The sequence below is a fragment of the Ylistrum balloti genome, unplaced genomic scaffold (genome assembly GCF_031769215.1).
Source record: "Ylistrum balloti isolate Yb309-2 unplaced genomic scaffold, AGI_CSIRO_Ybal_v1 Utg370240, whole genome shotgun sequence".
In the NCBI taxonomy this organism is placed as follows: Eukaryota; Metazoa; Mollusca; class Bivalvia; order Pectinida; family Pectinidae; genus Ylistrum; species Ylistrum balloti.
The window spans coordinates 432,827-459,244 of record NW_026782195.1 but is presented as its reverse complement, the minus strand read 5'-3'; the positions used below and the strand labels follow the sequence as shown (position 1 = coordinate 459,244).

Here is a 26,418-nt window from a genome sequence, read left to right as displayed (position 1 = left end):
ATGGCAGATTTCAGTCTATCTACTCAAGAAATTGAGATAGGTATTAAGAGTCTTCTTAACTTCAAGAAAGGAGAAAGTGATTCAACATCAGATAAAATTGCTGCATCACCAAGTAGTGAACAGCCTCTTCAACAGAAAGATGACAAGGAGAAAGAGAAACCAGCTATAGCATCAACAGAAACATCACAGGAATTAGATGAAAAGTCAGAAAACCACAACAATGAAGGCAAAAAGACCAGAAAAAGACGAAGCAAAGTTATGGATGCCAACAGCCAAGAGAGTGAAGTCCATCTTTCTGCTGAAAAAAGCTTGATTGGTTTGGAAGCTCTTGAAGGTCCTCTCAATAATCATGAGTTAGCTTCTTCAATAAGTTCCATTTCAACAAGTGACAAGGAATTAAGAAAGATTTTAAAAGCCAAAAGGCACATAAAGAATTCACAAGGTGATGATGTGGTGGCATCGAAACAAGACGAGAAGCATAATGGTAACATACCAATGGATAATGTCGGAAACAAACAAATTGAGGAAGCGGTAAAGAAATTTTGGGATATGCCTGTTAAGAAGGAGAAAAAAAAGAAGATGAAAAAGAAAAAGGCTGAGGAACAAAAAGCTGCACAAACAGAGAAAGAATTTGATGTAGAAGAAAAGCAGTCAATAGAAAAGAAATTAGAAAAGGGAGATAACCAATCAAAGAAACACAAGGAGGATGTTGGGAAGAAGTCAAAAAGCACTTCTAGCAAGAATGAACGCAGTGAACCAGAAATAAAAAAAGGTACATAACAGTGATCGTGGATAAATCTCATTTTGTGATGTAGGCACATTACAGGCAAAACAAACAGGAAGATCAATTATTACTGATATCAGATTATACAAATCTGCCATGATTAAGTATTATTTTTATTTAAGCTTTCTGGTGTTGTAGAATTTTTTTGTGTGGAATCTTATATATTTAATCAAAATACTGTGGTAAGATTTTAAATAGTATTGATTATTGATCTTTAAAGAAATATATGTTCTAGAATGTTGAGATATGGCAGGTCTATATACCAAGAATGTCTTCAATAAGGAACACATACATACAAGTAAAAAGTAAGACCTCAAAGTGTTTTTACATATGTAAATAGAGTGCTCTTCAATCATTGTTTATATACAGGTAAATAGAAATGAGCGATTTGTTGATGTTTTTGTTTAGATGTGAGTGTCACTTTCTGTAAAGACAACAGTAATCAATGAGTAGATTCTGAATTCTTTTCATCATTAGCATATCATCACTCTATGACAAGATCATGTGAGTTTCTTCATTTTTACATGTATCTGATAAAGTACTTAATACATTTTTTAGTAAGTGTTGATTGATGAGTGTGTTTGTGTAGTTTTCATCAACATCTGTTGTGGTTTTAGGAGTAAATCAGGAGGCAAAACAGGTACTATCACAGGAAGCCTTACTGAAGAAATTAGAGGAAACCGGAATATTTCCACTGAAAAAGGTATGTTCTGTTTCTGTTTTATTGCATACAGTATACATGTAATCTCATAATGTGTGCAAGTTAGATGGAGCTGATTTTATTTTACCAGAGCCTGAATATTGATCAATCCATAATAGTGATTTATATTAAAATGCCCAAATGAAGAATTTTTCACACAGAATGATTGCTTTTTTTGATGTCAGCTTGTTGACAGGGATGCTCGAGCGAAATTTCTATATCCGAGAGAGTCTTTACCAGCAATTTTGATCAAGTGCTCAAATTCTTATTACTCAAATTTTTCTAAATTATTAAAAGCATTAGGCTACAGTATGATTTAAACAAGCAGAACCATGTCGTTACCATACGATTTTGTTACAATTTTCAGTTCAAATCTATGAATCATAAAATAAAATCAACCAGATTCTTTGCAAATTTCTTTCTTTGGAGAAATCTACACAATTTCAGAAAACAGGAATCCTGATGATATTTCAAAACACGAATAATTTCCTTTAAATTCACAAATTCATACAATGACACAATAATGATAATGTTCCTGTTTCAGAAATCAACAAGGTTTGTACAGGCCAAATTTTTTTGTCGTCTGTGTGATTATCATATGGATACTCCTGTGGATTGTGACCGACATATGCAGGACAATCGTCATAAACGCAGAATAGAGGTATATCATACTGTGTGTACAGTTTCAACACTGTTATCATCTTATCTCGTCTAACATTTACACCATGTACATTGAACCTGAGATTTGGTTTTGCTACAAGTGTATGTTACAAAAAAGGAGTAAATTAGTTACTGTTTTATCATACCATTTTGTATTATTAATTGCACTGTTAAATCTTCAAAATGGATGGATATTTTAAAACCACATTGTTGTATCTAAATAGCATTAAAGGCAAAAGTTAAACCATATAGGTTTTGAAAAGTGTCTGAATATTTGATCAGTTAACTAAATTGGAAAGAGCATCCAACTCTAACAGATAATCAGTTAGAAAAAGTATACTACTGTAAATAATATACCAATTGTCCCATCAGTTTACATTCATGTGTACTAGTAAATGCATTGATCCCTTGCTGGGGATCCTACTTTTTAACCCTTTCGGCGCCGTAGGTGACTAAAGTTGACATGCAGACAGGCCGCCGTAGGCGACTAAAGTTGACATGCCGACAGGCCGCCGTAGGCGACTAAAGTTGACATGGAGACAGGCCGCCGCAGGCGACTAAAGTCGACATGCAGACAGGTCGCTGTATGCGACTTTGGTCGACAATTTTTATATCTTTATTATCAGCCAAGATATGCTTGTTTCAGTAATGCTGCCATTGTTTTCGGATATTTTCCGGAAAATATTTGGCGCTGAGCTGTACATTGTGGGAGATATTTGGCGTTGAGCTGTACATTGTGAGAGATATTTGGCGCCGAAAGGGTTAAAAGGATATCTTGATTACTGAGACATGAACAATGTTTATAGAAACAATGTATGTTGTGATAGATTAACAAAATTGAGACACTTCTGGAGAAGATGCCAGCTGTGAGAGATGACCAGGTGAAGGCCATTGATCGCGTGGCAGATGAAATTTACCGTCAGCATGCATTGCAAGAAGAGGATCTGGAATACAGGGCCCAGGCAGCTAAAAATCTTCAAACATTTCTCTGCAAAACTCAGCCAGGTACTCATCACAATTACATAATGGCTGTACACCAATGTGTTTACATTATTAAAGCTGAAGTTTATAATTGAATTAGGTATCAGTTAAACATGGTGGTCTGTCATTTTTCTCGGATTTAAGGGTTTGATAGTGTAATCAATTAAACTCTCCATGATTTTACAGAATCCTGTTTTTAAAAAGAAAAAGAATAATTATTTTGATGTTAAATAAAAATTCTCTCGAAAAAGAGGATGGAAGTAATGAACAACAGCTACAGCCTAAATCCATCATATTACTTTGTTATACACATTTGCCAATGAAAATTGTTAAAGCCACAGATCCAACAGACGAGCAATTAAGAGTTCTTTAACCAGTTGCAAATTCTTCAAGCTGGTAGACTAATTATCCAGAAGGTTGGCAAACAAGTTGTTTGTAATTCTGCCAACTAGTGGATCAGTGGCTTATCTTGCAAGCTGGTAGACCATTGTCTAGTTATCCTACAAGCTGGTGGATTAGGTGCTTATCCTGCAACTGAGTGACCCAATGTCTAATCCTGCAGAGTGATGGAAAAATAGCTAATAACTCTGCAGGTTGCCAGGCCTGTTGATAATCTTGTAGGCAGGCAGAAAAGTAGCTAATCCTGCAGCCTGGCTGATAAGTAGATGATAAAAATCCTATAAGCTGGCTGATGAGTAGCTAATAAAAATCCTATAGGCTAGCTGATGAGTAGCTAATAAAAATCCTATAGGCTAGCTGATGAGTAGGTAATCCTGCAAGCTGACGGACCAATGATTAATAACTCTGCAGGTTGTAAGGCCAGTTGATAATCTTGTATGCAGACGGACAAGTGGCTAATCCTGCAGCCTGGCTGACTTGTAGCTAATATGTAAGCTGGTAGATCTGTGGCCTATCCACTATTTGGTTATCCTGCAAACTGGTTTCCTTTGAAAAATTAATTCCTGTTGTGTGCATTCATGGAGATATTAAATTAGGCAGGTTCTTGTTTTCCATTTCCAGATGTCAGTGTTGTGCTTTACGGATCCTCACACACAGGAATTGCACTGAAGGGTTGTGATGTTAACATGGATCTGCTGGTGAAAGGGGACTTAGGTCAGGCAAAGGCCCTTACTAAGGCTTTCAAGGTCATGAAGGAGTCAGGTAATGACTTATTACTCACCATTATCACTTATTTATCTCATATTTGACACAAAGAAATAATTCATCACATTTGATAATGCTGTCTTTTCTCCCTGTCAAATATATTGTGATGAAGATAGTTTAAGGATAATATAATTGTGTAATTAATGTCACACATATATGAGGTTTATAAGATACAAGCTTTGAACATCGATATGTATCAACAGAAGACTACCAGGATGTGAAGAGTGACTTCTCAGCTAAAGTTCCATGTATCTACTTTTCTGACCATTCCGGGTCATTGTCCTGCCAGCTGACCGTCACAGGATCCCTGGCCCCCCAGACGTCCACTTTGCTTTGTATTTATGCAGATCTTGACCCGAGGGTCAGAAAGCTTGGAATAATTTTCAGATACTTTGCCAAGGTAGGTTTTACATAACCAGCTTCAATTTCTTGGTTTTTCCGAATGCTAATGGCTAAGTACTCCTCTCAGTGTCTCCTCTAATATATTGATACCAGGATTATCAAAAACTGTAAAGTGCCTTGTACAAAGTCAAAGCCATGATCTGGGAGATGCTTTTAATGATAAATTATATTGTGTACAGACATGATAAATTGTATACCAGCTGTACACTACCTACCTGCTTATATTGTTAATGATAAATTATATTGTGTACAGACATGATAAAATGTATACCAGCTGTACACTACCTACCTGCTTATATTGTTAATGATAAATTATACTGTGTACAGACATGATAAGATGTATAGCAGCTGTACATTACTTACCCAAGCCTTTGTAAAATAAACAAAACAAGTGGACAGTTTGTTCAGATATTTGTATACTTTTGCCTTAATTTTGTCTTCAGATCTGTGAGACATGATGAGGGTACTCTTTCAACATAAGATATAAGACATTTCAAGATAAGGGTACTTTTCCAGCTTACTATTTCTCCTTTTTGGTTGTGTACTATCTTGTCTATATATTTCTATATTATCAGATCTGTAAAATAGACAGACAAGATGAGGGTACTCTTCCAGCTTACTGTTTCTCCCTATTGGTTGTGTACTATCTACAGAAGTGTAAACCAGCTGTTCTTCCAGTGCTTGATTTGGTAAGTCGTTGTACTTTGGTGCAACTCATTTGAATCATGTAGAATTTGTAATGAATTTTATTGCTTACTTGTCTGATCTAGGAAAATCTGTTAAAAACTCAAATTTCTTTAATGGCACAAAAATGAAATTGAAACAGCACTTAATTGGTATGTCCTTGTATATCATCAGAATGCTATATAATTATAAAAATATTAAAATAAAATCACATTATATGCATTGGTTCCAGATGATGAAGTTAGATAGTCTTTGGACATCCTCGATGCTCCAGGGGTTACAATCACTTTCACTCTCTGCACCCCTGGAATATGTCATGGCAAACTTGAAGGCACATGTGAAGTGATTTGATTGGTTCCAGGATAAAAAAACTGACCAATCACAGGCTGATATGTTCCTTTTGAAGATTACAAAGGAGCAACACCCAACTTCAAAGCAACAACAATATACTGTTATGTGACCTCAAGATTCCTTGATGTTACATCAAAGGATCAAACTAGTCTTTTTAGTCTTGTCCACATAGAACCTTCAATTTTGCAATGACATGGTCTTGGGATACAGAGAGTATTGAGGCTGATCTTTGGGAGGTAGTGGGGGAGGGGAATTGTGATATTAGTGCATTCTTAGGTGTGTACAAGAGGCCTTGTTGTTTACTGTATCTATGTACTGTTTCTGTATCACCAGGGCCTTGATGAAGATGAGAGTAAATCTCCTACCAAGAGAAAGAAGACACCGCCTCCAGAGGAAGCAAACTTCGCCAAGATCAAAGAAGAGGTAAATATATGAACAATAGCAGGATATCATATTTTAACATTTCTTGTAAAATTGTTTTACAAATTCATACTGACATTAATAACTATCATGAAGCCAACGAATGGTACAGATCCTTACATGTTTAATGTTCTACATCAGATGGAAACACCATGGAGATGCTGCAATAAAGCTGTTGTAACACTGTGAAGTACTGTAGAAATCCTAGATAGTACATGTACAACACAACACAGTATGGTAGTGTGGTGGATTCAGTACAGATGATGCTGTGAAAATGCTAAATTGTTTATGAATCACTAACCCAACTGACCCACTTTCCAGGCCAGAAATGTGTTGAAATCTTTAAACAATTTCATCACACTGATAAGGAGGTCCAAGTTCATGAGATGAAAATCAGTGTCATTCATGCTGGGATGTGGGGCTGCCAAGTTTATACAAACATATGACCTTTATAATGTCTCAGGGATCAAACATGCTCCAAGAACTCCAAGCTACTTCATTTCAATGACCCATCATGTTGTGGTTCTTGTGTAGTAGAATTTTGGCATTACAGGCTTTCAAATTTGCAAAAAGATAATGGTCTGATGAAGCCTGGTTCTTGATCTGTAGGGTCGGGTGAGTTATTGAGGACTGTTGGGCCTCAGTTATACCAAATAAACAATAACAACAATGAAAAATACTGATAAAAGTCTCATAGATTCATAGAAAGATTAAGATTTGTGTGACAAATAGCTCCCATGAGAAGAAATTGCTTTGCAGCTTTAAATTTTGTTTAAATATGAAAAAGTTCACTTACTGGATTATTATTCATTTGGTCGCTGTTGTAGGCAGGAAAATGGCGGACAGAAAATAGTAAGAGTGTGGGTGCACTGTGGCTGGATATGCTTCGCTTCTACTGCCTAGAATTTGACAATAGTCAGTTTGTGGTATCCCTGCGACAGGAAAAATACCTTACCAGGTCTCAAAAGAAATGGAATACAAAGAGGGTGGCCATTGAAGGTGATAATTCACAAATAAATCCATGTGGCAATTTTTACTACTTCACTGAAATGTGGTAGATAGAATAGAAGTTGTTGAATCACAAACAGTAGAAGATTAGAGTGTGACATTTTGAGGACTACATGGTCACCTTCATCAGAAAAATGATCAGTGTGGAGCATACTAACACACAGGTCATTTACCTGATGAAGGTGACTGTGTTGTCGTCAAAACGTCACACTCTAATCTTTTACTGGTGTTATCAGAACTTCTGTGCTATTGACATTGCCAACCAATAGAAATTTTTTCGAAAAATCACCGAAAGTGAAATTTCACACAAAGCATCATATAGTAAAAGCAGATATAATTGGTAATGTTGTTTATCTCAATATACCTCAAGATGGTAAAGGAATATATCAAATTGAAATTGTGGAAATATTATTGTTTTTCAGTTATATATGAGGTTCAGTTTAGTGTAAAATAGTTGGTTTTTCTCTCCAAAGATCCATTTTCCAACAAGAGAAATGCTGCACGGTCTGTGACGAATTACGAGGTGTTTCAGTACATCTGGGACTGCTTCAGAAAGTCTTACTTCTACTTCAGTCTACCAACAAACTATGACAAGCTTTCAGTTCAGCAAAAACAAGCTCTAGAAAAGACGCGGCTGAAGGCCAAGGCCGAGAAAGAAAGACTAGCGAAAGAGGAAAAGTTGAAAGAGCAGAAAGGACAAAAACTGAAACTAAATAAAAAGAATAGTAGTGAAGAAAAGAAAAATGTTGAGGAAACTGTAGATGAGTCTGAAGACAACTCTGATGTTATCATATTAGGATCCTCAGAGGAGGAGTTGGATGATGAAGGCGGCAACGAAAAAGCAGAAAATAAGGATAAGCAGGCTGAAAGAGAAGGCACTAGCAGCATTCGAAAGCAGCTAGATTTCTCTAGTCTAGAGAAAAAGGACAAAGTAGAGACACCAGAAGGAAGTGGTGCAGAAAATAAGAAGGATGATAATTCTAGTTTAGATCCAACAAGAGAAAATTTATCAACACAACTGTCTCAATCTGTAAAGGCAGAATTAACCGACAGCTGTGCATGTGGTAGTGACACAACACAGTCTGTTGTACATTCTGATCCGAAATCCTCAGACATTCCTTCTGAATCTGCCTCAGAGCAACTCGCCAAAGACTCATTAGTGAACACGTTATCAGAATTGACTCTAATGGATAAAAAGAAGAAAAGTGCCAAACCACCTGATACTGCTGCTGAAGAGATTTTAGTGGAAAGGTGCGATAATTTGGTGCTCGGTGATCAAAGTGTTTGTGAAACTCAAGAAAATCTGAAGGAGCAATTGGCAACTACAAAGGAAGAGGAGACGGTTCATTCAGAGGAGAAGTCTGTAAATATCTGTCAGGAACTGGATTCAAAGACGGCAAAAGTGAATTCACAGGAAGTTAAGAGTATTCCAACAGCTGAAAACAACAGCCCTGATTCCAAGGAAATGGAGTGTGCTGCAGAGCCTGAAAATGACAGCCATGATTCAAAGGAAATGGAGTGTGCTCCAGAGCCTGAAAATGACAGCCAGGATTCAAAGGAAGGAGAGAGTACTTGTGAGCCTGAAAATATTTGTCCTGATTCAAAGGAAGTTGAGTGTACTCCAGAGCCTGAAAATGATGGTACTGATTCAAGGGAAATGAAATGTACTCCTGAGCCAGATTCACAAGCAATACTCAATCTAGAATATGATTTTGAATTTGTGGAGAAAAAGTTCACCGATGGAAAGGTAATCTTCTTATATTTCTAGAATTAAGTTTAAAGTCGGCTGTCAGAAAGCTGATTATGTTGTGGTGCAGCATCTGTTATCTTTCAATTGTCCATTGGGCATCAATTTTTTTCTCTAAGTGACTTAAATAACTTAGTTTAGTGACCAAAAGTCTTTGGCAAATAATATTTCGCCAGTACTATGCTGGGCTGAAAGGCTTTCAAGGTTTTTTTTTCAAATGAAGCAATTTTTTCTACTTTCAACTTCACAGGGGTCAAATGTGTTTAAAACATTGAACAACTTTTTAATAATCAAAAGTCCCTGGGTCATGACATTTAGCCTGAAGCATGCTGGAAAAACAAGTGATCAAAGTTGTTAATGAATAACCTTCCTTCACTTTCAGAAACCCAAATATGTGAAAATCTTAAATAACTTTTTGTTAAGCAAAATATCCAGAATTTCACATAGAACTTTTAATACTACTGAGAAGATCTCGATTATTAAGTATTGAATAAATATTGAATAAATATATTGAATAAATATTGAATAATAGTCTTTTTACATCTAGAGAAAGTGAATGATAGAGTTGTTTTAGATCTTTTTATTCCACGCATTCTATAAATCTACAGATTTCTCTGAAACCCTGACAACTGTTTTTCGGATTCATAACCTTATTGGAATCTGTTGCAAGGCTTTATCAGCCTTTGATCTTAATTTCAGGATTCTTCTTGTTGTAAGGCATGTAATGTCACTTCATTAATGGTCTTTAAAGATTACACAGATTTATATAACAAACAAACATTTTTACAGTGAATCAAAATCTTTGAGAATGTTAATATCAAATTATAATATGAAAATATGTTTTTTCTGTTTACTGCTAAAGTTGGTGTAGTGCGAAATTCAATCTCCATAAACTAGCCAAAACTGCAACAAATAATGCTTTATTAACCTCGCAAACTTAAATAATACATTTAATACAGTATTTACCATGAATTTAGATCTCTGTTAATTATCAGCTGTAGCTATGATCAGTAACATGTTTTATTAAATACAGGGTCCGATGATCATCTGTAGTATTTGTGAGAAAGAAGGCCATCTGAAAAATTCTTGCCCTGAAGAGGCTCTCCCTGATCTCAAACCACTGCCGAAAATGACAAAAGATTTCCTGAGGTGTCTTACCAATACAATCAAGCAGGTACCAAGTAGGTGTCACATTTATTCACTGATATGTATTTACAACACTTTCATAGAAATAAACTTTTTGGACTCAATACTCAGTTTTTGTGTCGCCTGCAGAGCTGGCGGACACTTAGGAATCACTATGTCCGTTGTCACGCGTTGGCGGCGGTGGCGGCAGCGTCCATACGAAAGCTTTTTCAGACTTTTTTCGGTAATGCTTTGAGTTACCAAAATGAAATTTGGTATATGGCTTCTTGTTACAAGGCTACAGATAAGTTTGATTCCCAGCTGTCTGTGACCCTTTTTGGCAGAGTTATGCCCCTTTCAACTTGGAAAATTTCCTGGGAATATTGTTTTCTTGACTTTCTTTGGTTATGCTTCAAGTTATAGAAATGAAATGTGGTATTACATCTTTATGGTTGATCGTTGCACATCCAGTTCAATTTCTGGGTAACCGTGACACTTTACGCAGGTGACACATATTGTTCTGAGAAACTCTTGTCTAAGTCAGCATTAGATTTTACAGATCCAGATCCTGTGTAAGTTTGGTGTTTTCGATGTTGATGCAGGCCATTTAAAAACTGAAATGTGTGGATTTTTTTTTAGGAGAAGTTGCTGTCAAGGAAGAAGAATCAGCAGACAGAGAGGATATCAGACTAGAGCTGGAGGAGTTCATTCAGGAGCTGTACCCAGGTATATACAAGATCTGCAGGATCTTACTCTTTCTATTTGATGTGTGATTTATGAAAGAAATGGTGGACTGGTCAAATTGCAATGTGTTTGGTTTGTCGTCAGATCTTGAACAATTCCGGATATGGCTTCTTCTTTAGAAGTACAAGATGAATCTTTCTCAAATTTCAAAATGGCTGATAAGTGGTTGTTGTGGATACCCAATGAAAGTTGTTAAATTGCTTTGATTGAGAAATACTTTTTGAAATTTCATACACTGATTATATCTTTACTCCTGAGTTTTGCCCATTTGATGTAAAGTTTACTGTCATGTTTCGTCAGAGGACTTTTCAAATTTCCTGCAGTTAAGTGCAAAAACATTAGAAAGAAGGGAAAAGATCAAACTTTTAAAGAGCAAGTAAAGATCAAACAATGATGATACCGAGATCTCCATGGTGTCTCTTGTTGGTTTTAAAGGCTTGCTAAAATGAAAAAAATTGGGATACATTTCATAAATCACAAATCAAATAGAACTAATCAAATATTTTTTTCATCAAATGATCGATTATTCGAGCAGATATTGTAGAAAATAGACATTTCCGCATCACACTCTTGTCATTTGGGTTTTTATATATGGTCTCTTTTGTTACGTCACAATACAGTCTGTTAGAGTGTGATGTCATTTCATTATTGAAACCTGACTTCACGAGAGATTATATTACATGTGTAAAACACAAAAAATATTTTACATTGTTGTATTCACTGAATAGCAAGAAAAATCATATGGTTTCATCGGAAACTATTTGGGTAATTTTTCAATATCATTTTTTGGACACTTGATATTGTGTTTAGGCAAAGCTCAATGAGTCTACATATATATGTTTAATGGACATGTGACTTTATTGATTAAGAGTACCCACAAAATTAATGAAAATAGCTCACCCTCAAAAAATATTAAATTTACAGTATTATAACTTCTGATTTAGCTAAATAAGTAAAACTCTGTTGAATACAGATCTGGTCGAAATTCAATACAAAGCCACTTTGGCTGTTGATGATAAATATTTTTCCAACTAGATTTTTATTTTTATTATAAGAATTCAGTTGATTATAAATTAAGTTACAACAGAATTAAACAACACTATTTCTATCAACATTACAGATGCTGAACTTCACTTATTTGGGTCATCACATAATGGATTTGGATTTAAACAAAGTGACATTGACCTTTGTGTGACCTTCCAGGGCAAGCCTACTAGTGAGGTTGGTACCTGCTAAAAAGTTTTCCAAATGCATAGACTTTTTTTTTATTTGGTATTAGGTGTGAGAATTCCTTTTTTTTTTTTTAAATACAATATGGATGGCAACTGGATTATTTTTTCATATCTAAATCATCGTGTACTGTCTGATGCAGATGCTTACAATTTTACATCTTTTAACATTTATCATTTCTAATGCTGGAACCGTTACACATTTACTTTCCTGAATATTTTCAGATATTCACTTCACAGATTTAGCCTCAACATATATATACTTATTTTATTTTCCTTATTACCAGTGACACTCAAATAAAATGTTACTTTTCACCCTGATTTTTTTTTTATTGGATTTGTCCATTTTATCATTTGCTGTTCATAATTCTGTTGTTGAGAGGCCAAACTACCAGCAAACTTCATTGAATTTTTCAGGAGTAGATAAGCCAACAGTCTAGCAATATTTTCTAGACAGACAAGTTTTGTTTATAACAAATTCTGTACACAGACAATACCTTGATTTAGGTTTGGATTTGAATCCTTTTTTGCCAGAATGCACATTTCATGTGTTCCAAAATATGACCTCCTTTGTGTTGTCCCCTTACTAAGGGTCTGGACCCAGTGGCAGTGATAGAAGAAATTACACAGAAGCTAAAGAAGCACCGAGGCCTTTACCATGTGTTTTCCATCACCACAGCTAAGGTTCCGATTGTAAAGTTCAAACACAGACGCAGTCGTTTGGAGGGAGACATCAGTTTATATAACTTGCTGGTAAGATTTGTAGGAGAAAGGCGTAAGTTTGTACAACTGATTTATTGGTTTTGAAGACATTGCGTGTTGTATCTTAGACAGCAGAACTGCTCTACTAGCTTAAGGTATTCAGTATATAATATGAAATGATATTCACATTTATATTAACATTATCTTGTATTTTATTCCTTACAAACTATTTTGTTGAAATTTGATATAGGATTAAAAGTGAAATTCCAGTTCTGTCATTGCCTCTGTTAAGGAATAAGACAATACCGTCCTCACACAACTTTTGCCATACCTCCTCAGGCACTATACAACACTAAGATGATCCAACTGTATGCCTCTTTAGACCCTCGGGTCAAGTGTCTTGGCTATGCCTTCAAAGTGTTTGCCAAGGTAAGTTATTAATTATCTCTTGTGGGAAATTCTCCCTCAGCTTCAGGTTAAGACATCTAGATGTTAAACAGTAAACAATGTGAAAGTATCCTACACCACTCCAGATCCAAAAAATATCCTCAAAATTACATACCTTTAGGAGAAAGTAATTCAGTGATGTTTGTTCATTAAAACTTGTTTTACATGGAAGACGTTAAGTTCAATGCTTGCTCAGCTTGATAGTGTAATGGTAAATGGACCTTTTTAATTGGACAGGTTTGTGAAATTGGGGATGCCTCCAGGGGGAGCCTGTCCTCCTATGCCTACATTCTTCTTCTCATCTACTACCTCCAACAGTGTAAACCATCAGTGTTACCTGTTCTACAGGAGGTGAGTATCTTGACTCTCTGTCTGGGTGTAAACCGTCAATGTTCCCTTTCCAACAGAAGGTGAGTATCTTGACTACCTCCAGCTGTGTAACATATCAGTGTTACCTGTCATACAGGAGGTGAGCACCATCAGTGTTACCTGTCCTACAGGATGTAAGTACCATCAGTGTTACCTGTCCTACAGGATGTGAGTACCATCAGTGTTACCTCTCCTACAGGAGGTGAGTACCATCAGTGTTACCTGTCCTACAGGATGTAAGTACCATCAGTGTTACCTGTCCTGCAGGATGTAAGTACCATCAGTGTGACCTGTCCTACAGGATGTGAGTACCATCAGTGTTACCTCTCCTACAGGATGTGAGTACCATCAGTGATACCTGTCCTACAGGATGTGAGTACCATCAGTGTGACCTGTCCTACAGGATGTGAGTACCATCAGTGTGACCTGTCCTACAGGATGTGAGTACCATCAGTGTGACCTGTCCTACAGGAGGTGAGTACCATCAGTGTTACCTGTCCCACAGGATGTGAGTACCATTAGTGTTACCTGTCCTACAGGATGTAAGTACCATCAGTGTTACCTGTCCTACAGGATGTGAGTACCATCAGTGTTACCTGTCCTACAGGAGGTGAGTACCATCAGTGTTACCTGTCCTACAGGAGGTGAGTACCATCAGTGTTACCTGTCCTACAGGATGTAAGTACCATCAGTGTTACCTGTCCTGCAGGATGTGAGTACCATCAGTGTTACCTGTCCTACAGGATGTGAGTACCATCAGTGTTACCTGTCCTACAGGAGGTAAAGGTCTTGTCTACCTCATGTTGTACAAACTTCCACTATGTTATCTGTGTTTTTTTTTCTTTATACATTTTATTACCTGATTTCCTATTTAAAAGTAGATGAGAAAAAGATGATAGTAATTAATGTCACAAATAACTCTTTTTTTGATGTATCGATGTTTAATTATTTGATTTTTATCTTTTTGATATCTTTTCTGAAGATCAAAATGTCTTATTTTGTGATTCTTTTGGAAATCTAAGACTTTGCTGTGTTACAGTTATACCCAGGAAGGAAGCCAGAGAGGATAGTAGATGGCTGGAACACATGGTACTTCGATGATGTAGATAAACTGGTAAACATTGTATTTTTTACCTTGTGAACTGTTGTGTATCTATCTGAAAATTCAGGACAATCACCTTATTGGTATATCTTGGCTTCCATATTGTTTCTGTGTAAAAGGTACAAAGAAATAAGTACAACAATGTAATATTTTTTCTGTGGTACAATGTATGACTTCCTTGTGACAAGAGAGTGATTTAGTACCAATATTTACTGGTGGGACTGTGTATATATTTGTTAATTACTTGGGATTTGTAAACTAATACTTCTAATCCAAAAGAACCCATTTATAATTTTATGTCTGTCGCAGTCATTGTAAGTTTGAGATTTTGTGATGAGACAGGCGAGTGTCAGGTACAATGCTGTAAAATTAAGACAGGTCGCTCATGTACAACAGACAGGATAAATTATAAATAAAAGAGCAGGACAGGGTTGGCTTTAAATTGGGACAGGACAATGTCCAGTACAACAAATAGGGTCTGATATAAATTGGGACAGGTCGGGGCTAAGTACCAGGCTATTAATTGGGACAGATCAACATCATAAATAGCATTGGGTATAAATCAGGACAGGACAGTGTCAGGTACCATAAACAGGATGGGCTATAAATCAGGACAGGACAGTGTCAGGTACCATAAACAAGATGGGCTGTAAATCAGGACAGGACAGTGTCAGGTACCATAAACAGGATGGGCTATAAATCAGGACAGGACAGTGTCAGGTACTATAAATAGGATGGGCTATAAAGCAGGACAGGACAGTGTCAGGTTCTTCAGACAGGGTCAGCTATAAATCAAATTTAATTTTTCTACATTTCAGCCTAAAATTTGGAAGTGTAAGAACCAGCAGAGTTTGGGAGAGTTGTGGTTGGGAATGTTTGTCTTTTACACTGAAGAGTTCTCCATTAAGGATAATGTGGTTTGCATCAGACTGTCAGAGCCACTGACACGATTTGAAAAACTGTGGAATGGAAAATGTATTGCAATAGAGGGTAAGTTATCTACATGCACACTGAAGGTTGTTTACATATGATACCTTTACTAAAGCAGTCGATGTAAAATTCTTTTTTAAAAATAACCATAACTAAATCTCGCAAGAGCTATGGAGGAATGTTATACCATTACTGTAGACTTCACAAGGACATCAATGTATTTTAGACACATTCAGATGTGAAAATATTGCACTACACATATGCTTACCAATTATGCAACCTGGTCAACAACGATTGACCCAGTTCTGTTTTTCTCTTACATTCATCCTTTCCTAATGCGTCAGCTCTGAAGACACAAACATTATTAACCCAGCTTTGGGTGTATTTCCTTGTCAAACATTCAGATAGGAGTGGAAAAATTCACAGCCAGATTAGGGTTTGAACCTGTTACTCTTCAAACTCTAGACGGACGCTTTACCAATTCAGCTGCCTGGTTGCTGACCCAGTCCAGTACCACTGTACAGTTGTCAAAGTTTGTAGTTGTGTCTAATTAGAGTTCTCCCCCTTGATAGGGCCATGTTTCTATAGCTTAAGTCGTTACAAAGCCTGTTCCTAATGAAGTGAACAAAGCGTTAATTTAACACATTTTACCAAAGATTGAAAATGATGAGACAACAAAAATTTGTTTACTTTGCAGATCCTTTTGACCTTGCACATAACCTTGGTGGTGGTCTGTCTCGAAAGAGTAAGTATTGTTTTATCTATGTACGATTTTAATTGTAAATATGAATAAGCACAACATTTAAGGTAATTTACACATAGAAACATATTATGAAACACTTGTAATTTAGTGCTAGGCTAGGGTGTACTTAAATTAGCACTGTCTGTTGAGTGCAAGTCTAGAATTTGTGCTAATGGATATCACAAGTAACAAACTATTAGTTACACATTGCCTGGATACCTCTCGGACACCTCTGGTTATAAGGTTTATGAAATATTTGTTAGAAGTGTTGATATTAGTATTTCAAGATAGTCTATTGGAGACATGTTATGAACAATACTGGGCAGGTTATAGGATGAGGGTAATCCAGGTTTTTTCGTATTTTGTTGTAACTAAAGCTGTATCGTAATAAACATATATACATATATGGCTGTGATGTAGACAACAGTGTCCTTACAAGTACATTTTTCCTTGTCAGATTTCATTGTTACGTATCAGTATTAGTCTTTCTTTCGTCAAGATATTTTCAACATTTTGTACTAAGACGCAAAAACATCTACACTAACAAGGTATTTATCTGATCAAATGTGAGATGTTGTTGATGCAAGCAGAAAAGTTTGTAATGATTAAATAGTTTTATTAATTTATATATGTTTTTTAAATCAGTATTAGTCTTTCTTTCGTCAAGATATTTTCAAAATTTTGTACTAAAGACGCAAAAACATCTACACTAACTGATCAAATGTGAGATGTTGTTGATGGAAGCAAAAAATCTTGTAATGATCGGATAGTGTTATTATTTTATATATGATTCTAAGTTATTGATATTTCACTGATATTTGTCATGTTAATTGACCGTGCAGTGAACCAGTACATCATGAAGACATTTATCCGTGGCAGAGAGCTTTATGGTATGCCCACAGAAATCCCAAAGGCTTGTTCAGCTCTCACTGTAAGTTGATTTGTCAATCAAATTCAACGGTTCACCTGTCATTTGTTTCTAATAGAGGAAAAATCTAATACTTCTGTGCTTGGAATATAAGTTTTTCTCAAGAACATATCAAGACCAAATAATAATGGTGGGCACCAAGATCTCCTTGGAGTCTTTTGTTTTTCATTGTTTTTGATAAACAATTATTTGTGTAAGCTTATACTTAGGAGTTTAGATCAAGTTTTAAATTTCAGCTGCTGATAAAGTTACTCTGTCAAAGCACTGACATTATGTCATAATGTTATAGCATGTATACTTTACGTTTCTGCTTTTTAAGTCCATTTAAGTGTTCTTCACATTTTGTGGTGACCAATAGGGAATATGTATTGAATGCTTTAGCACTACTCTGTATGCTTGCTGCTATGTGGTATCTTTCTTTGCAACAGGAATATTTCTTTGACAAGAACCAGCTGTCCCAAGGGGCCCCTCCTAGTGACCGATGCTGTCGTGTGTGTAACAAGATTGGCCACATTGCCAAGGAGTGTCCAAAAGTCCTTCAAAGGAAAGAGAGGTGTTTTTTTACTTCTTGTTTATCAGCATTTACAAAAGTATGAAGTATGGAATGCTAAACAAATATGTCACTTTAGGAATTTCAGATGTCATAGGTCATTTGTCTGGTTTTGTCAGCAGGTATTGCTTTATAAGAGGGACATTGTTTAGCTCTCCCTATTGAGAACTAGAGGTTTTCTCACTCTAACAGTATCGGGCAGAATTTTTTTTAATTGATGCCACATTGTAAAAATAAATAAATAAATAAAATTTTTGTAAGATAAGATAGATTTTTCTGGATCATTCACCAAAAAAATAAAATGTATTTATCTCCTCTTTAAGTTTTTCCAGTTATTCTTGCTTTCAAATGATGTCATCAGAATATTTACTTACTTATGTACCAGCTAAATTATAATGGCAGAAATGTTTTTGCCTTGTTTTCCAGAGAAGAAAGAGAAAAGTTCAAAAATTTCAGGTCCAAGGATAAGAAACAGCAAAGGGAAGATGGACAAAGAAACAATATAGAGGAACAAGGTCGATACATGGACAAAAACATGTCACAAGGGCAGTACAACCACTCTAAAGGTAAGCAGCCCTTCTCAATATGTCAAGGGAGTAGTATAACCACCCTAAAGGTAGGCAATCCATATCAACATGTGACAAAAATAGTATAACCACCCTAAAGGGAGGCAATCCATACCAACATGTCACAGTGGCAGTGCAACCACTCTAAAGCACTCCTTCAAAAAATACCATTGGGACAATACAACCATTCTAAGGGAAGGCAAACCTGCCTGTAATGTCTTGGGAGTAGTACAACCACCGTTAATGTAGGCAAGTTCTTCTCAATTTGCATCGAGAGCAGTACATCTGCCCTAAATGTAGGCAATTGTACCCAACATACCACAGTAGCAGGTCAACCACTCTAAAGCACTCCTTCACAAAAATACCATTGGGACAATACAACCATTCTAAGGGAAGGCAAACCTGCCTGAAATGTCTTGGGAGTAGTACGACCATCCTTATGGTGGGCAATTCTTCCAGTGGAAGTGCTTTGTCCACACTAAAGGTAGGATATTCCATAGGTTTACATTGTAAAGTGAAGTATCCTTACTCACAACTTGCCAGCAGCAAATAGGATGCAAATGAGAATTAGGTAACACACATTTTACTTGCAGGGTTAAGAAGGTCACAGTCTGACCCCAATGACCCTGATTTGGAACAGAACTGGCGTCGCCCTGCAAACTCACAGCAGCACCTCAGTTCTAACACTGGGCAACGATATCAACAGCAGCAGCATCAACAGCAGCATCAACATCAACAACATCAACAACATCAACAGCATCAACGCCAAATGGCCAGCCAGCCAAGGGTTTGTAGTTTATCATGTCACAATATTAGCTGGTGTGTTTGGGCGTGAACCTGGTGGAGATGAATCTCTTGCTGTTTTTTTTCTGTTGTGTTTCTGCTGAAATAATTGGTGCTTCAACAGGTTAGATTAATATTCCTTGGTTCCATGGAGTAGGTAGTAAATGTGGATCTCTTATTTCTTGTCCTAAATAATGTTTGCCAAAACCTTTTAAGTTTAAGACGGATCTTTCAATAACTTAGTGGGAATGGCCAGCACAATATGGAGATGTGCTCCTTGAAGCGTCTTTGCATTTTTTCAGTTTACTGCAGTAATCCCTGTTTTATATAAAAAAATTAACATAATTTTGTCCAGCTATGCATCTTGAGATATAACAGTTTTCAGAGCATCCAATTAACTTGAAGCTTGGCTTATACTTTTGTCGAACCATTTAACACATAATGCAGGTTTATTCCTCACATGAATAACCAAATTTTTTTTTGACAATTTTCAGTGTTTTCTAGAATTAAGGTTTTGGATTTAGGTCTGTCAAGTGTCTTTATGTATGGTTGATAATGGATTTAGAATGCAGATTTCTTGGGGATTTTTATATAAATTTTTTATATAAATTCCAGTATTCCAGCCAATGAAATAGCAACAAAGGCAACATGTGCTTACTGAAATTGATATGTCAAGTCTTTACATCTGTGGGGGGTATTAGTTATACTCAAGGTGACAGGTCTAGTTTCTATTGTTGATTCAACTCCAGGTCTAGTTTCTATTGTTGATTCAACTCCCAAGGAGCTATGTCCATTGTATGATTTCTTGAACATAGAATTTTACATAGGAGTGGTTGGTATAAAACTTTTGATTTATCACTCATTCTAGCACTGTACTATAAAGTTCTGTTAAATTCAAAGAACTTTAAACCAATGTCAGACAGAAATTAATGTTAACTTCAGTTTAACTTGGGGAGATTTGTTATAAACTGGATGATTAGTTGTGAATGTTTACTGATGTGTGTGCTCCTTTTCAGAACATCCCCATGCCATTTGGTCACCAGGGGTCCCCAGGACAGAGGCAGTTCAACAGTGGCAGTCCTCAGGGCAATTACCGGGGTAGTCCACGGTCCAAAGTAAACTTGTCCGACTCGTACCCACCTCCTAGACAAACTGTATCACCTATGAAGCAAGGCCATGACCCCCGGCCATCATCTTCCCCGAAGCCGATCGGCCGACCTCAGTACCCAGAGACCTACATGTCAACCAGCCCACACAACAAGGGCATGTCCGGACATCCCTGGTTGAATCAGTACATGTCGAACCAGCAGCATCAACGTTTGTCTCATCAACAACAGCAGCAACATCCTCAACTACAGCGCCACCAAGGGACACCGCCAAACCCGTACCCTGTATGGCTATTATCACACTCACCACATGCATGCCCATCTCCATCTCTATCGACATCGCCATTGGCAACTAACTCGGCCTTTGTCACCACTAATTTTCTTGCTTCCTCTCCTAACACGGTGGTGAGACACCTTGCTCCCATGAATAATCCTCTTCACCCGTCCCCACGTCACCTGGAGCTGCAGGGTTCTGTGCCTAGCGTTACCATGGTGACACAGGGTAGACATGATCTAGTAGCCACTTCAGTACAGCAACATATCATTGCTCAGTCCACTCATGATGCTCAGGTACATTCACATCTTTAGTTCTAATTAGTTAGCAAGCAACAAGCATTGGCATGGATTGGTCCTTTTTTAATAAGATATTACATTTAACATATTTGTTCAAAGGAGCAGAGATCAAAGTTTTCAAACAACAAAATTAGCTAAAACAGGTAACCTTTTGATGTTCATAACATATTGCTAGTCCCTGACATATTAAGTCAATATCAAAATGATTTCTGACAAAGTATTTCCCTAGTTATCATCATTTAATACTGAGTTTGGTTGTATTCATTACAATTTTCTACTAACTATTTGTAGTTTAAACACAATTTCATACTCAACTCCATTTGTAGCTGTTTTGTAGCTCACCATCATCAGAGGGTGGGTTGTTTAAATTGCCCTTTGTCTGTGGTCCTTCTGTAATGTGTTATGTAGCTGTATAATGATGATATTGTAGGTGAAGTTCTTATTTGGTCATGGTCAATTATTTTTTATACACCCTACTTACATGATAGAAGAAACATAGTAACTACTTTGTCTGTACGTTTGTCTGTGTTGCTATCCATGATAACCTTGGTTGCCTGATATCTCATAAACTCCAACATAGATTTGGTTCATGTTCACAAAATAGCATTATATCACCAAGGTCTGCACCTGACTGCAATTTTCTTGGTCATTGGTCAAGATAAAGAGGTGAAAGGTCACCCTTAACCACTTTGATGTAGTTGTATGGGATATATGTGGGCCCCTTGTTCAGTTTGTCTTTATTTCCAGAATTATGATAATCTAGATTCAAAGAGACAGTGTATCAGATTATTTCAATGTCTGCTAGATTCAAACATGGGACCTCTGGCTTACTAGTCTGACACTCAACCAATCAAACTAGAGAAAAGTTCTCTTTAGGGAACAGTATGGTGTGGCTAGTATTTTACCAGGGTTACAATGTTATTCTCTTTATTGGTTGTGCATGCTTTTTATTTTCGCTTCCAGTCACATTTCTGATGTATCCCGATATTTACAGACAATTTCCAATGTTCAATTTGACCACTCATTTTATTCGGGAAATCCCTCTCAAATTTAGAGCTGATAACATCATCTGACAGTTTGAAAACGTAGTAGATCCTTTATATACATGGACACATGTGATGGCGGATAAAAATATGGTGGCACATTACATAGACAGCTGGCTTTTGTCAAACAAATTTGTTACTGATAAATAGATGTTGTTTGGTAACTTAACTTGGAATTAATAGAGATCCATATCCCTAATTTCTGTAAAAGTCTCACTCCAGCCATACATGTATTGTCAACAACATGCAAAGCTTTGACCTAGTTCCACTTTGTCAGTTGTCAGACAATGAAGCAGAATACATGCATTGTCCTGATCGCTTTCTCATCTGATATGGTAAGCTCCCATCTACCATGTTAAGCTTCCACAGAGGAATTCTGAGGTTTTTTTTTTTTGCCGATTCGGTCATTCTTCACTTCCTGGTTGACATTGAGACATTTTTCAGCTGCAACCAATTCACATTGTAAGCTATTCTTGTGTTGTTTTGTGTGCATGCATTTATTATATCTGGCACAAAAATTAACATATACAGACTTGATCAAGTGTGGAAGATTTTCTTTTATGATTAGTAGTTTTATGTGCATATTTCAGCGGGAAAAAAACTGTCATTGTTCACAGGGTGACACATCTGATATTTATATGTAATAATACAAAATATGATATAAACATCACAAAAATTTTGTTTTACCATGATGTATGTCCCTTTGAGAATTTCTATTCACATTTTCTCAAAAGATGGTAAGACCAAACTTGGAAAGCCTTGCCTAACTCCAGTAGGAAAGCCAGTAGCATTAAAAAGTTTCAATCTTCTCTTTGGTTGCTGGTGAGGGCATTCACATTGCTCTCACACGTAAGTTTCCGAAATAAGGTAGATTAATTAAGTAAAATTATTTGATTAACATAAATAATTTACAGCTAGAATGTTGTCATAAAAACTAATTTTGTGGAATTAATAAAATAAAAAAAAAGAACATCAGAGATTGTGTCTAGAATTGCTGTCAGGATTTCTTGTGGTACCTTCTAGTGGGAAGGGGTCATGTATTTTATAAGAGATTCAAACATGATTTCCTACCAATCGACCAATAAGTTTATCGTGAAAATGATTCCATACTAGACATATACGTGGATATATTTATAGTCACTTTGTCCTTCCATCAGTCTATAGAACAGAGCTGGTGAGACCTCATGAGCCCTTAATAGATTTAGTTCATTTTATTACCTTAGCATAGCACCATCAAATTCTACACCTGACTAAATTTGAGTGATTATTGGTCAAGGTTAAAGGTTTAACAAGATGCTTGTGTACCAGATATCTCGTGAGCCTCTCAATTGATTTAACATATATTCACATAATTGCTGAGTATTATAATATTAAGATATACATCAGATTAGACAGTGTCTATCACTGTAGATGCTATCTGTATGTAAGTTTCGGCATTGTCTGTCAGTCACTGAACTGTCTGTCTGTCTGTCAGTCTCTGTACTGTCTGTCTGTCAGTGTCAGTGCTGTACTGTCTGTCTGTAAGTGCTGTCTGTCTGTCTGCCTCGGTGCTGTTTCAACTAGTTTCTGTGCTGTCTGTCTGTCAGTGTCAGCCTCAGTGCAGTGCTCTCTCTCTCTCTCTCTCTCTCTCTCTCTCTCTCTCTCTCTCTCTCTCTCTCTCTCTCTCAGTCTCTGTCTCTCTCTGTCTCTCTCTGTGTCTCTCTCTCTCTCTCTCTGTCTCTCTCTCTATCTCTCTCTCTGTCTCATTGCACTGATTTGTCAGCTCTTGGTTATCCTCAGTGTTATGAATGACATAACGAAATTAACACCTAATAAAAGTATTTCCATATATGGTTTGTTTGTGTCAAGTATTAAAGCCAAGTAGGAATATTGTTCAAAAGTGAAAAGAACATTTAAAACAATAACCAAACTTTAATTTAAATGAAGATAAAAAACTTTTTGATCAATAAGAATGTGTTGTAAAATACAGTATCTTTACTACATTCTCAATTTGTTTTCAGAACATTCCTCCTGGGTCATCACCAAGGCAAGTGTCTATAGCAGCTGCTCCGGGTAACATGGGGCCACCCAATTTAGGTAAATTTCCTTACCACAGATACATATCGTCAATTTTTGTTCTATCCTAGTTCACAGGACCATACAAACTGAGTAAAACAACAATGTTTTTTATGTCCAATTTCAACATTTCATATTTTGTCCTATCTCTCCTGTTCCCCCTCCCAAACCCCCACCCCACATGCTGTGAAGTTCTATAGCAGTCATTTGTCTTTAAGTCTGTTTCCATTTTACTGCAAGTACTTTGTAAAAAAAAAAGAAAAAAAAATTTCTGGAGAGGAAGGATATGAATACAACATTCCTTTTACAAGTTTGGCAAATTTTAAGTTAAAAAGCTATTGTTTCTGCAATATTGGCTTCAGCCCGTTTAAGAGGTACATTACCACAGCTATAATTCTTGTAGTACTGATAGTTAACCAGGCCCCACTGTCCTGTAGTACTGATAGTTAACCAGGCCCCACTGTCCTGTAGTACTGATAGTTAACCAGACCCCACTGTCCTGTAGTACTGATAGTTAACCAGGCCCCACTGTCCTGTAGTACTGATAGTTAACCAGGCCCCACTGTCCTGTAGTACTGATAGTTAACCAGGCCCCACTGTCCTGTAGTACTGATAGTTAACCAGGCCCCACTGTCCTGTAGCACTGATAGTTAACCAGGCCCCACTGTCCTGTAGCACTGATAGTTAACCAGGCCCCACTGTCCTTGCCTGACAAGGTGTTAACATCTTGTTATAAGAGATACATTACCACAGCTATGATCTCTGTAGGAAAAATAGTACTTATTATTTACTAGTCAAGGGTAGATGATCCACCTATTCCTCTTAGGCTAGCGAAGATGACCAGACATCAGTTTTGGTTGACATAAACTGATTTTTTTTTTTGGACACCATATAGAGCCTTCCTTTATTTTTTCTCCCTTGTCAATTAATATTCAGTAGCAAACGTGTAATGACTGACTTCTATGATTAAATTTTGGTAGATTTATTAAAATGTTTTTTTTCTCACTATGCAGGTATTTCAATTCCTAACGACCAATACCGCCAATCTAGTCATCCAGGAAACCAGGGAGGTCATTCCAGAAGTGGAACTAATCAAAGACAATCTTACAAACAGTATACAAATCAACAAAGAAGGAAGTAAAGCTACAACAGTTGTAGACAAAGTTTTATACAGTCCACCAGTCAACAGAAATTGTCTCACAAATACAACACCAGTTAACAGAGCAGAAATTGTCTTCCAAATACTGCACCAGTTAACAGAGGAGAAAATGTCTTACAATTACTACACAAGTCAACAGAGCAGAAATTGTCTTACAATCACTGCACCAGTTAACAGAGGAGAATTTGTCATACAAATACTGCACCAGTCAACAGAAATTGTCTCAAAAATACAACACCAGTTAACAGAGCAGAAATTGTCTTACAAATACTGCACCAGTCAACAGAAATTGTCTCAAAAATACAACACCAGTTAACAGAGCAGAAATTGTCTTACAAATACTGCACCAGTCAACAGAGGTGAATTTGTCTTACAATCACTGCACCAGTCAACAGAGGAGAATTTGTCTTACAAATACTGCACCGGTCAACAGAAATTGTCTCAAAAATACAACACCAGTTAACAGAGCAGAAATTGTCTTACAATTACTACACCAGTTAACAGAGGAGAATTTGTCTTACAATCACTGCAGAAATTGTCTTACAATCACTGCACCAGTCAACAGAGGAGAATTTGTCTTACAAATACTGCACCGGTCAACAGAGGAGAAATTGTCTTACAAATACTGCACCAGTTAACAGAGCAGAAATTGTCTTACAAATACTGCACCAGTCAACAGAGGAGAATTTGTCTTACAAATACTGCACCAGTCAACAGAGGAGAAATTCTCTTACAATTACTCCAACAGAGATGTAAAAGTCCATTTGTTAACAGAGGAGAAAATATCTTACATGTGATGTATTTGTCATAAGAGGAAAAATAGAGCTGCATTAATATAAACTTTATTTATTTCAAAATGATAATTGAAAGGAGAATCCTAAGGGTAATTACATTATTCTGTACATATCACCTGATCATACAATGATATTTGTGTTTTATAATTCTTGACTTATATAAGACTTGATGTAAATCTCTACTTATTAAGACTTGATATAAATCTTGACTTATTTCAAGACTTGATGTAAATCTCTACTTATATAACATTATTCTGTACATATCACCTTATATAAACTTATTTGTGTTTAAATCTCTACTTATATAAGACTTGATGTAAATCTTGATTTATATAAGACTTGATATAAATCTTGACTTATTAAGACTTGATGTAAATCTCGACTTATATTAGACTTGATTTAAATCTCGACTTATATAAGACTTGATTTAAATCTCTACTTATTAAGACTTGATGTAAATCTTGATTTATATAAGACTTGATTTAAATCTTGACTTATATAAGACTTGATGTAAATCTTGACTTATTTAGACTTGATGTAAATCTCGACTTATCAAGACTTGATGTAAAT

At 36.4% G+C, this 26,418-nt stretch overlaps 1 protein-coding gene across 1 annotated transcript; it reads left to right on the top strand.

Moving 5' to 3' along the window:
• LOC132552205 (terminal uridylyltransferase 4-like) lies at positions 1 to 25,228 on the top strand. The gene is made up of 26 exons (XM_060216353.1): positions 1 to 772; positions 1,402 to 1,487; positions 2,029 to 2,145; positions 2,972 to 3,149; positions 4,146 to 4,286; positions 4,493 to 4,689; positions 5,267 to 5,380; positions 6,060 to 6,149; positions 6,974 to 7,145; positions 7,628 to 8,901; positions 9,935 to 10,082; positions 10,666 to 10,752; positions 11,891 to 11,991; positions 12,591 to 12,752; positions 13,041 to 13,130; positions 13,386 to 13,499; positions 14,557 to 14,631; positions 15,438 to 15,609; positions 16,247 to 16,294; positions 17,134 to 17,222; positions 17,648 to 17,772; positions 18,196 to 18,335; positions 18,929 to 19,122; positions 20,135 to 20,509; positions 23,841 to 23,916; positions 24,909 to 25,228. The coding sequence occupies exons 1-26, from the start codon at positions 1 to 3 to the stop codon at positions 25,034 to 25,036; spliced, it is 5,265 nt and encodes a 1,754-aa protein (XP_060072336.1). The 3' UTR covers positions 25,037 to 25,228.
• The last annotated feature ends 1,190 nt before the right edge of the window (positions 25,229 to 26,418 follow it).

Bases quoted from the DNA above. Each gene is read 5' to 3' on its own strand.
- LOC132552205 (XM_060216353.1), top strand. From the start codon at position 1: ATGGCAGATTTCAGTCTATCTACTCAAGAAATTGAGATAGGTATTAAG. The intron at 10,083-10,665 runs GTAGGTGTCACA...ATTTTTTTTTAG, and splicing joins TACAATCAAGCAGGTACCAA to GAGAAGTTGCTGTCAAGGAA. The intron at 15,610-16,246 runs GTAAGTTATCTA...TTTACTTTGCAG, and splicing joins AAAATGTATTGCAATAGAGG to ATCCTTTTGACCTTGCACAT.